This window comes from Tinamus guttatus, unplaced genomic scaffold, assembly GCF_059628265.1.
Source record: "Tinamus guttatus ecotype Peru unplaced genomic scaffold, ASM5962826v1 Tinamus_guttatus_pri_ptg000566l, whole genome shotgun sequence".
In the NCBI taxonomy this organism is placed as follows: domain Eukaryota; kingdom Metazoa; phylum Chordata; class Aves; order Tinamiformes; family Tinamidae; genus Tinamus; species Tinamus guttatus.
In genome coordinates this window covers 393,375-405,424 of record NW_028289100.1, presented here as the reverse complement: position 1 = coordinate 405,424, position 12,050 = coordinate 393,375, and the positions used below count along the sequence as shown (strand labels likewise).

At 44.7% G+C, this 12,050-nt stretch overlaps 2 protein-coding genes across 2 annotated transcripts; both read left to right on the top strand.

Annotated features, from left to right (window-relative positions):
• The first annotated feature begins 4,346 nt into the window (after positions 1–4,346).
• Positions 4,347–6,644, top strand: LOC148592530 (uncharacterized). Its single transcript, XM_088534551.1, has 2 exons — positions 4,347–4,382; positions 5,364–6,644. Exon 2 carries the CDS (start codon positions 5,382–5,384, stop codon positions 6,642–6,644), a length of 1,263 nt encoding a protein of 420 aa, XP_088390677.1. The 5' UTR covers positions 4,347–4,382; positions 5,364–5,381.
• A 3,424-nt stretch (positions 6,645–10,068) lies between these two features.
• Positions 10,069–11,170, top strand: LOC148592529 (uncharacterized). The gene has a single exon (XM_088534564.1). The coding sequence runs from the start codon at positions 10,070–10,072 to the stop codon at positions 11,168–11,170; it is 1,101 nt and encodes a 366-aa protein (XP_088390690.1). The 5' UTR covers position 10,069.
• Positions 11,171–12,050: the final 880 nt, after the last annotated feature.

The window sequence follows — 12,050 nt, the reverse complement described above, 5'->3', positions numbered from 1 at the left end:
TTCTAGGTACCTTTTCCTCAAACCCTCTCATCCAGCTGCCTCTGTAGAGCATCCCTGTTAGCCAGCGGAAATGTCACTAACGTGTTCTCCATTAAAGTTTTAATCTCCTTTTTTTTTTCAGATTCAGCTTGTATGGCCTGGGTAGTTCAGACCGGGGAAGAGAAGCTCCAGAAAGATGTGATACTCCACAGCTGAAAAGTACGAGTTACTCCTCAGGAGGCCACGAACTGCAGATATTTCCTCTTTAATAAATGCCTCTGAGTTGTGTCTACCTCTCTTTGTACTTCTGTTGCTTTTACTAATACCCAGGCTAAAATAAGTTGGCTGTTTCCCCGAACGTGAATGTCTCAGTTCTCCAAGTCCCTTGATATCCTGGCTGTCCATACTCTCTCCATTCTGTGGGTAGTTTTTGTTTGTTAGGGGGGTTTTGGATGTGTAAACTCTCCCTTTTTTGGTAGAAATATTACTATCCTTCACCCCACCTCTGTATCTTTAATCAGCATAGCTCATTATTTCATTGTAGGAGAGGAAAACTTTGTGGGAAGTCTTGGTCCATAAAGCTTCCTATAGCCATCAGTCATGTATGAATTGCTGTTCAGCAGTAATTGTCAGGGAAAAGCAAAGCAAATAAAACCAGCAATGGCTGTTCTGAAAATTTTCTATCAGATTAGGGGCTGGCTACCTGCAAAGATGCTGATACTGCTGCAAGTGTTACCTGCTTATATAATCACAGGATGTGCAATTCTTCTCTAGAGAGCTCCTGAAGCACTTGTGAGGCAACTGCTACCCTGTTTTAGATGTAAATCACCTATATAATCTCCTGTACTTTAACAGGCTCGCTAATAGTGGGTAACTGAGAAAATGAACTGATAGACTCTGATCAAGTGTAAGGCTTCAAACTGAATTTGATGGTTTCAAGCAATAATGTTAGAAAACAGTCCTAAACTCACTTAAATTTCAAAATCTAATAATAGGATGTTGCAGGTTATATGCTACGCATGTTATTGGCTCTGCAGCACAAAGCATTACCTTTATGTTTCTTTAGAGAGATTCCTCCTTACAGTTATGTTTTCCTTTTATTTGTATTCCCACCAGAAATCAGAGTACAATGGCTGAGTGAAAGACAATTCTGCGGTTTTCTGTGTTGAGCGGGGACATTCTGTTACAAACAAATATTTGTGGATTGACAGCAAACAAAGCTATTTTCTGGAAGTACGCAGAGAAAAGGCAGCGGATGGCATAGTGCGCTGCAGTGATTAGACAAAGGAAAAGCAACAGGTTTAATAACATCTTTCTGCCTGCAGCTGACCAGCTGTAGAATTTTACAGCAACGTTGGTTCCAGAGCAGAATTTTAACCCCAATTTGGGAAGATTTAAACATGCTTATTTTTTCACACTGAGTAACCAATGTAGATACAATGTAGGGGCTATTTGGAAAATGTTAAACACACAAGCATGTCTTTAAAAGGCCTGGGTTTTCCACCCAGCTGTTGGACAAGAAAAAATACATATCTGTAACACCTTGTATCTATAAACTTGGAGTTTTTGCAGAGAAAAATCAGCTGCCTTGATGAGAAGTAATTAGCACAGCACTATGGGCACAGGAGTTTTTCTTGGCAATATCAGGGTCTCTTTTAATCACTTTTTCTATTCATTGGTCCATTTTAAGTGTCCACTGTTTACAGACCTACCACTGTGACCCGTATCTAGACATCTACACGATTATTATTTCACAGTGTTACTTTCCCATCAGTGTTATAATCCAAGTAAAAGCTCTATTTTCTTAAGCTGACCTCTCTGGTCTTTCTGCAAACTGCTTACACTGCCATCTGACTGATGGAGAACACTCATCTACAGCCCTTCTGGCTGTGCTATATATACAAGTGACACTTGACAGCTGTTCTGAAGCGATGAGTCTAAAATTTGGGATAAAACCCTCATCTGACATAATACTGTTGCCAATTTCTGTCTCTGTGCCCTTTTAGCAGTATATCACCTCTGAAGCCTTTGTCCCAGTGAAAGTACTTCTCACTTAAAATTAGGTCACAGCGCAGTGACAACACTGGTAGTGCAGCGGCTTAGCTGTGGTATATTGATGTGGACAGTTTAACTTACTCGTAAACCCCCAAATTGCCTTAACTTGCCTTTTATCCAGCCTCGAGCTTCCATCTTGCTGCCAGGCTGAGTTTGTCCCTGCAGGAATGCTCAGGCCAAAGCTCAAAGTAGAGTTCCAGTACATACAGCGTGATGTAAAAAAGAACTAAAAAAAGAAAAAGAAAGCATTAAACTGAAGTTTGGAAATACTACTTATCATTCTGCATTCACATGGAAATTGGTCCGGGATGCCAAACAGTATAAACAGTTTATTTTATCTTCTGAATTAATAGCCTAATGTGATATGTTGATGATTACAGGTGTGATTTTAGTCTATGTGGAAATGAAGAGCAAGCTTGAGAGCAGTAAGACAAGTTCACAGATGTGACCACTTACTCCCTACGCAAGAAATCATGCCCAAACTACGTTAATGCACAGGAGTCTATTTTTAAGTCTGCTTTGCCATCATGAAACTCTGTAGTGAGTGAACAAATGTGATGGACTGCCATCAACGGTGTGATAGAAATAACCATAAGTAGGGAGAAACAAAAAATAAAAAAGCTTAACTGCATTTAGCAATTCCTTTCTTGTCAGCAATAAGATGTATACCCCCAAACAGATTTAGAAAGTGCCCTGGTAGGCAGTGATTCATATTGCAGCCAACATCATTCACTTATGGGAGATGATCTTGATGGGTATTTGCAATTGTTCTCCAGAGACAGTTTCTCTTCCAATTATGAATTATCCCGGCCCTATTAAACACGTCAGCTATGTGCATTATAATCATCAGTATGTTACCAGGTATCCAATCAGTGCATCAGATACACAAGCTGCATCCACATCAGATACGTAGCTCAAAACACAGTTTGTGCATGTCATTTGAGTAACATGTGAGCTGGGACTGCGCCATCAGAATGAAAAGCTTTTAAATAATCTTTTTGTTTCGTATTTGCCTCATATTGGAAAACAACATTTACCAGTTATGTCCCAACCCTGTTAATCGACATGGAGGATGTGTACTCGAAATATGAATAAAAATCTTTTAAGTTCATTATGTTATTACCATTTAGTGTAATTAAATGCATCTGTTTAATCTTAATAAAGCAACATGCTGATGTCACTTGCACTAGTAATGTGCTTATTAGCAGTACTGTTCTGTGCTGGCTTTGACCCGGACAATTCCTGGTCCCTCAGGAACACCATCAGCGTCATGCTGCCCGCAGTAGGAAAAAGGTGTTATGAAAGGAACCTGATTTTCACCTGTCCTGAAGAAATCCATGAAAGTTGAAGACACAGAGTCCAGCAAACTTGGCAAAATGAGTTTCCTCCCCCACTCCCCCCATGAGATAAGGGGGGAAAAGGATCAACCCAGAGTTTTGCTGAGTGCAGCCTGGTTCTCTCATGGGTGTTTGTGTTCTTCACCAAGCACAGGGACTACGAGAACACACAAGGTTTATGAGGAAGAGTTATGTAAGAGCCTAGAGACTGACCTCTCTTCACCTAGGAAGGTAATTCAGGTGAGATCTCCAAGGACTTGACTACTACTAAAGACAGAGAGAGATTTGGTCTTTTTCTTGGCAGGTAGGAGATTTTAGAGACAGCAGAGGAAAAAATGCCAAGCTGAGTGAAAATGCAGCAATAATTCTGATTTCAGACTTTCAGAGCATTGAGGTGAAGTTCTGAAACAGTTTATATTTGTCAGCACAGTCTGAAGAGATGCCCAACTAGGGGAACCCCACAAAAGCAGGGAACTATGTAGGAAAGCATCCCATAAGAAAGCTTTATTTAATCTTCCCAAATCAACCCTATTTCCAGTGCAGTAAAACCAGGACTTCTCTCCCTCCCTCTGAAGTCATTAGGGTAGATGGTGCTCAGAACATCCCAAACTACCTGACACCAGCCTGTCTTTGAAAACCACTCACTTGCCTATGCCTCAAACTAACCTGCTTTACAATAGTGAGTTGTTACACATATTGCTAATGATCACTTGTTTTTGCAATAAAGAGAAGCTGCAGTTTATTTTTATTTTATCCTCTGACAAAAAGAATAAGAAATTGCCAATAAAATACCTGCAGCTGTAATATAAAGGATGTATCTGTAATATCTCTTTCCAAAAAGGAACCAGAATGGAAGGGAACAAATGATTCAGAGAATCGTCATGCGCAGACCCAGGGGAAGGAGTTTTCTGGGGCCCCTCACTACTATTTAAGTTGAGTTTGAGGTTGCTGAGGTGTTTGAGGGGTTTCTGTAGTGTTCTGTATTTTGTTGCCTTTGCTTGTCATAGACTGGTAAGTAAATGCTTGTTTTATTTTAAAGTGGGGGGTGTTGCTCTAAATCTGTGGCTCTGAGAAAGTTAATTATGGGGTTTGGTAGTAAAGAAATGTTTTTGGTGAATGACTAAATTTGTTGAAAATAAAGAAGATGGATTCACACTGTTCAGCTTTAGCTGGCCTTGGGACTTAAAACTGTTGTACTGCTAGCCTTCAAATGCTGAGAGTGTGATTAAAAGCTGAAGGCTCCTCTAACAAAAATCAGTCATTACTTTAATTTCTAATTAAATATTAAAGAGCTTTACTTGCATACAGAGAAGGCTATATGGTCTCCTTCTGGTGCTTCTTCTCTATGGAAAGAAGAAGAAACCATATTGCTATTAAGAAAGCTTTTTTCTTTTTTTTTTTTCTTTTTTTTAAAAAAGAAAAATGCTCCACTATCATACAATGACAAGCCAATAAATGAAGCTGGCTTATACTTCAGGAATATTTTTAGTGCTTATGGGCCCTTTGCTTAACTTAATGGCCTGAGCATTTTTCTAATAGTTCTTGTAAATATGATGCTGCTTTTTCTGACAGAAAGGCTGGATGCCTATTTTTAACATGAAAAATGCAGTGTGGTCAGACTGCAGCTGACCTTCCTGTACTAGCTCTGTATAGAAAACAGGTCTGGGTGGTTTCAACTACAGGAAAATATTTTCTCTGTAGGGAAGTGCTGTGGCTAGTTTATCTCTTTTCCTTAAAGACTGGTTGGTTGGTTTTGCAGTTGTTCCTGCTTTATAGCCACTCTGGCTGAAAGCATAAACTTGGCCTCCCCTTTAAGTTCAAGGAGCTGCCTTGGAAGCAAGCTGCACCTAAACTGTGTTACTGCATCAAACTAACAGCAGCTGCTTCTGCAGCTCTGCTGCCAACTCCTACAAGAATTAAGCAACCAACCTTGGGTATACAAGGCAAGGCTACTGTGAAGTAAAAAGTCGTTTTTGTTCTTTTTCCTTGCAGGTTCTGTTAAGTGAGGACATGGGGAGCAATTTCAGCAGGCAGGTGTGCTGTGTGGCTTGTGGGCGGTGCATGAAGCAGGAGGCAGAGGAAGGCACTGAAGAGGCCAGCGAGTCCAAGCCGATCTTGCAGGCGCCGGGGGAAACGGCAGCGTGCATCAACAAGCAGCCTCCCACCCACGTCCTGGAGGCCTCCAAAAGGAGCCCTGCAGAGGTGCAGTCCCTGCGCCAGGAGCAGAGGCTGCAGCTCGGCACTGCCGAGGACGGCAGAGACTCCTGCCTGGATTCAGAGCCGGGGGGAATGACTGAGGCTCAGCAAGCGGCCTGGAACTCTGCGGATTTCTTGGTGGCCTCTGCAGTTGTGGAGACCAAAGGAGAAGCTGAAATCTTAACCCAGTTAGAAAACTTGCAGGAAAGGGAGGAAGCAGGTAAAACAGAGGAGAGAAAAACTGTTCCTCAGGCTCCTGATGCCCAGCTGCTTTCAGACACAGCTCAGGATGCTAGGCTTCCTGCAGATATAGGACAACCTGAGCAGGCCAGTGAGGATGTCCTGTGTGCTGAAACAAGTCTCCAAGAAGCAAGTGTGCTCCAGCTCCTGCAGACCTCTGCTGAGACCGCAGCCAGCGCCAGCCGGGAGATCCAGCCTCCTGCGGAGCCTGGGGAGAGGCTGGTGGGAAGGAGCCCGTCCCCATGTGCTGCGCTGCCCGTAGAGGAGACGGGGACCTGCCCTTGTGCTGAGCATGTGGAAGAGGGAAGAGGGGCTGGGTCTGCTGAGATAGGGCCTCAGTTCATGGACGGGGACAGGGTTCTGTGTCCCTTTGGGAGAGTGCTTCTGCCTGCTGCACAGGAGGCTAAGGAGATGGGGGATCCCTCGCAAGGCCTGCTGAGAGACAAGGCCGAAGGGCAGTTTAGTTCTGTGGAGTCCTGCGAGTCGCTGGATTTGGAGGGGGAGTCTCTGGAGCCAGCAAGCCCGCTTCTGGACATACTGTGGCAAGAGGCCCTGACTGCACAGCAGGGGCAGAGCCCGTGTTCTATGGAGCCTGCCGAGCCAGAGGAGACCGCTGGGCCCTCGGGTGACCATGAGAGAGTCCCCTCTGATCTGATGGAAGATGAAGAGATGAGGGAAAGTGATCCAAAAACACCAGCGTTTTTGGCAGAGCAGCAGACAGTCATGCAGCAAGTCCTGGATGAAACGTTACCTTGCACAGAGATCCCTGTGGAAGCAGCAGAGCCCCTGGATGCAGCACCCTTGTTCTCTGAAGTACTTGGAGTGGAGGAAGAGTAAAGGTTGAAAGTGCTAAGTGTGAGATCTGAGGATATCAGACCTTGCACAAGGATGGTGCACCTGCCTTTCTGGAATTTCATGCAAAAGAAGCATCTGAATTTGTTAAAATCTGTCCTGGACTCTAGACAATTATCTCACCAAACTGTAGTTACATAAATTAGGTAGTAAATGTTCCCAGATGTTCTGCTGAGTTATAGCTCAGTTATGTTTTTTTTCTTTTCCCTCCTTTGAGTAGTTGAATTTGCAGGAGCTCATGGTTTATTGGGAGGGAAGTCATTCACTTAAACAGCTGTGACAAACAAGTGTTAGGCCTCAGTGCAATACAGTGATAGCAATTTTCCTGTCCCAGTCTGACCTGAAGTGTGGGAATAGAGCAGACAAGTGCCCCTTTGATCCAGTCCAGCCAGGAGTTTGCTACTGGGCAACTCTACCCTTCTACCACTGATCACACATCCTGGAGCTCTGTCCCCAAACACTTCTGTTGTAGGACTGATAGTCAGTGCTTTGCTGTCAGAATGGAACAAGTATCTTTAGAAGAAGGCAATGAAATATTATTTCTAATTTCTTTTTTGTATCTTTTACAGATAGTGGAAGTCTTCTATGTTTATGCAGAAGTTTAAAAATGTAGTCATCACCAGAATGCATAAGTCAGTGTATTACAGCCTAAATCTACTGACTTTTAATGTTCATAACTGTTCATATGACTAATAAAATATTTTAAGATCATTGCAAAAAAGGCTTATTGAATATGCTTTGTTTGTCCAGCATTAAAGAAGGGGGAAAACCCAGAACAGTCTGTGCTTTTCTGCGTGCCTCAAAGGTCTGAGGAGTGAAGGGTATCTTGTGGAAACTGGTTGGTGGGGTGGAGGGTGACTTTCTGCTCGGAGAAACTGCCTTTGGAAAGGAATAAACTTTAAGATGTTGAAACTCCTTTGGCCAGGCTGTAAAGGATTGGGTTTGCATATAAGTGACTTGCCAAACGAGGTGCCCTTCACCTATGAGTCCATACATGACAAGGATAGAGGCACCTGTGACACTTTTTTTGTTTTTCCTACTTGATCCTTTTCTACCAAAAGCTTTTTTTCACACTGATGCAGTGCTTAAAAGTTCATACGTGGAATCTCAGCAATATCACAGCAATCAAATGAACAGCCTGACGACTAGGCATCTCCCTGAAATAAGCGGGTTCGAGAGCTGTAGCCAAGCGTGATATTTCTCTCACTTATAACTAGCTAAGCAACACAAAAGTTCTAATAATGTTTTCACAAAAAGGATGCATACCTTCCATGCAGAGTGTACCAGCAGCCTCTCCTCTTATCCACTATGCTGATCAAGCGACTTCTTGTTTTCAACTGATTTACTGGTTTCCTTCCTTCTGTACCTGTTGTTATTCAGCTGTGACTCTGAGATGACAGTTAAATGGCTTCTTATTTGCAAATTTTCTTGCAAAACCTCATGCAGCGAGATTCCCCACACGTTTTGCCAAGCACGAACATGTGTTGCCTGGACTTGCAGCCCTGCAGGGACCAGAGTTTTATGGCTACTCATCTGCAGCAGTCTCCATGTATTGTCCTCTACATATCTTACACATTGAAGTTATGGCAAAATCCATTTATTAAGGGGCAGAGTTTTTCCATAGTTGAACTATAAGCTGCCTCTATATTGCAATTCCATTGAAGCTCAATAGAAAATGTATAAAAGCTGTTGTACCCCAGACACCAGGTGACCCCCTTGCAGCGTGTGCAGCCACGGGAGGCTGTTGATCACGTACAGAGCAGATGCTGGGCCACGTGAAAGGCAGCGCGTGGGCACGGCCATGCTACAGCCTGAGAGTGGGCTGTGTGCACGGCCTGTACCCAGCTCCGAAAGCTCCGTCTGCATTTCCGTAGTAAGGAAATTACCGAAGGGACATGAAATACAGGATACTGAACCACATTTGGCATCAAAAAATGTAAGCCTGCATTTAAAAAAATAGCCAGAATCCATCTCTGTTGATCCTCTTGCTCCTGTTCTCATGCATTGCTGTTGGCAGCGGGTATTTAGGGTCTGCCTTTATGCTCATGTCTTTGGAATTACTTTGTTTTTAATGAATATTTGCTTTTGTGTTTTGCCCGGGTGACCTATTTACCGTTACAACTGACTTCCAGTCAGCAAACATAACCAGAGTGATACAGTAATGTTAATGCCAATAGAGGGTGATCAGCTGTGGCTGGAAACATTAAAATAATCTGCAACCACTGTAAAATAGCTAATTGTGAGACTCAATCACTTGAAGATAGCACAAAAGTGGTAAGGGGGATAATTTTTCACGACTAACCGTTCAGTATAAAAGAATAGCAGAGACTGCAGCTGCAGTAACATCGTTTGTAAATTGAAGGACAGTTTTTGTACACAGCCCGCAGCATGGCGGTTATTCTGCCTTTCCAACTTTTAAATACTCATCAGGTTTCATCATCCACCACTGCACCATATTCATCTTGAACTTTATTTTAAATAGTTAATGGCAATTATTTCATGATCACAGTCAAATAAATGAATTGCTTAGGAAAATGTCAGGAAACACTGTATAAGGGACCTCTGCAACCTGGCAGAACTACCATTAGGAGGAAAGGGGGAAGAGATTTGATGTGACCACCTGGTCCTATATAAGACCAACCTGCTGTGGCTGTTCTTTAGGTGCTGGGGATTAGGTGGAGGTTGCATTGGTAAGGAGGAGGCTTGTGGCTCTTGGTTTAGGGGAGTTTGTGGAATATTGTTGCTCTGGGGAAGAACCTGTTAGTTGATTTGTTTTTTGATTCTGGTGGGGGTTCTTTATCTTTTAGGTTTGTGTTGGTTTTTACAGTAGAAGGCTCTTGGAGTATAAGTTAGTTGATGTGAATGTGTGCAGAGTGCTCTGGGCCAGGTCTGGGTGCTCACTTCTCAAGAAGTAAGTGCAATGCAAACCAGGAAGTGAAATAACATTTCTAGCAATTCCAGTGCATGTGCTGCTTGTCTTCTCTTAGCAGTCTTATTAAGGAAGAAATGATACCATCTGCTTCTGATGGTAAATGCATGCCATAATCTCTTTCTTGTTTCTCCTTTCCTCTGTGCAAATGATATTCTCCCTGTTAAGCTTGTTTTCCTCTAGGTGGGCCCACAACCAAATTAATAGTAGTCTGCTGGAAAAAAAAATTACTCTCTATGGAAGAACCTCAGTAACAACCAAAAATCTATTTTCTGCTTGGGACTCCTAATATTTTGACACTAGGAAAAGCCTACTTCAGCTTTGGGTACGTGTGAAATAAATGGCCATGTCTTTCAGGTGTGAAGCTGCTTCTTGGATAAGAGTGTCAAGGAGCTCCCTGCTCATCTTCTGCCAGGGTGAAACTTGCAACAGTCCCTTGAGAAGAAGGCCGCTTGTGCGGGCACTCCTTTCAACCCCGGCAATGGGAGGAATATTCAGCAGGAACAGGAGGCTCCGTGCGTTCCCGAAGAAAGTCACCTTTTTTAAGAACAAGGGAAGAAGGATGCGGCGGACTGCATGTACAACCCAGGATGCTTCAACATGGACTGGGGAGAACCACTTTCATTCAGCACGCATAGGCCGGACTCAGAAAGCTCTTGAAGCCTCTCCTGCTGAGGAATTTGAGTCTGCTGCTGCTGAAGGAGAGCCTGCTGTGCAGGTCCCCGGAGAGCAGGCTGCCCCTGCGCATGCCCAGCACGCTGAGCTCCCACGCGCTGCCGCTGCTCGAGATGCACAGGGTGCTGAAGAGCCACCAGAAGCCGAGCCTAACCCAGTGGAGATGCAGAACCAGGAAGCCCTGCCTGGTGGGCAAAGCCCCCGGGAGGCTGGGGTGGCTCCAGCTGCTCAGCATCCTGCTCATGGCTCCATGCCCCATGCACAAGTTGCTCGTGATCAGCCGGTGTTGTCGCCCGTTGCACAGGCTACAGTGAGGGTTGAAGTTCATGTGTCAGCAGAAGTCCAAGGAGGGCCCTGTGGAATTGAGCCCACCACAGGCATCCCCCTGGAGCCTGGAGCACTCTCTCTTGCAGAAGAGGTTGCAGTGAAATGTGTTTCAGAGGATCTGTGCGTTGAAAAGCCTCCCCAGGATGTGCCTGTGCAGAAAGCAGCCGAGTCCCCAGCTGCCCCAAGCACCATGGGGCAGTTGGAGCCCTCTGTGAAGGCTGCGGAGGCTAGAGAGGGTGTTAGGGATTTGCAGAACTCCATGGAAGAGCAGACAGTAGATGAGAGAGCCTGTTGTGCTGCTGCAGCCCCACCTGACCTCCAAATGGAACAAGATAGAGAAGCTTCTGCTACTGAGAATGGGGAAGAAAACTCTTTGAAGCCAGAGCAAGCTGGAGAAATGACTGATATCTCTGAAGGGCAGACAGCAGAAGAGATCCCGTGCTGTCAGACAGACCCCCAGGACGTCCTGCATGAGGAGGAGCTGGAGGCTGGCCTGGACGGGGAAGCAGCCTGCGGTGGGGATGGCAGCAGAGCAGAGAGGGAGCCTGACACAGGGTGCAGCCAGTGCCCAGCACGCTGAGGGCTTGTCTGCAGCTCTGCCCCCAAATCTGCTGCCTCAGGCCTGCAAGAGACTGAGGGATGCGTGCCCAAGAGGGCCTTTTACCTTCAAGGACCCACAGGTTATAAAGCCTCTTTTGGAAAAAGGTGCTGCACTAGGAGAGCTGATAGTACCACATCGTGCAGGGAATTTCTAACTCCCTTTCTTCTCTCCTTGGGTGGGTGAGCAAAGTGTGTCTTGATACAAAAAGTATGCCAGTATTGATGACTCTTTCTCTTTTTTTCTCTCTGTGAGCACCTATAGTCTAGCCAGTGCTGTGCACTTTATAACTGTCTCCCCCTGCATCACTGCCCAGGGAGTACCCAAGCAGGAAGCATTAATTGCACTTGTCTGTGTACGTACACGTCCCTGTCACTGCTGTTATAACCAACCATGCTGAATGCTCTGTGGATAGCAAAGTCTGTGCTGTAATCACATCAATAAATGGGTGCATTTTAACACCTGGTACTATCAATGTTGCTTCATTAATGGCCACTTGCTTGGCAGCCTGTGATAGTTTAATAGGTAAAGCTGGTGCTGGGGGTGACAGAACTGACAGTCTGACCTGTGGATGGAGGGATGGAAATGTGTCAAAGCACCTGAAACCCCAGCTGTGGGCAATACTCCTTCCTCCTCTGCCTGTTTAGGGAGAGGGAACCTTTATTTCTGATTACCTTCTCCCATGCCAAGCTTGTTCAGCTGCTTCAGTTAGAGGCAGTAAGTAGAGGCATTTCCATTTTTACTTCTGATATTCAAAGCTAACTGCAAAATGGGAGCAAATCTAGGAAAGGAGCCTGTGACCTGGACCACAGTAACTCTGCTTCTGCTCTGAAAAGGAATTAATCTTGTCCTCCTTTTGCAG

Excerpts from the sequence above, each read along its gene's own strand:
- LOC148592530 (XM_088534551.1), top strand. The coding sequence starts at position 5,382 with ATGGGGAGCAATTTCAGCAGGCAGGTGTGCTGTGTGGCTTGTGGGCGG.
- LOC148592529 (XM_088534564.1), top strand. The coding sequence starts at position 10,070 with ATGGGAGGAATATTCAGCAGGAACAGGAGGCTCCGTGCGTTCCCGAAG.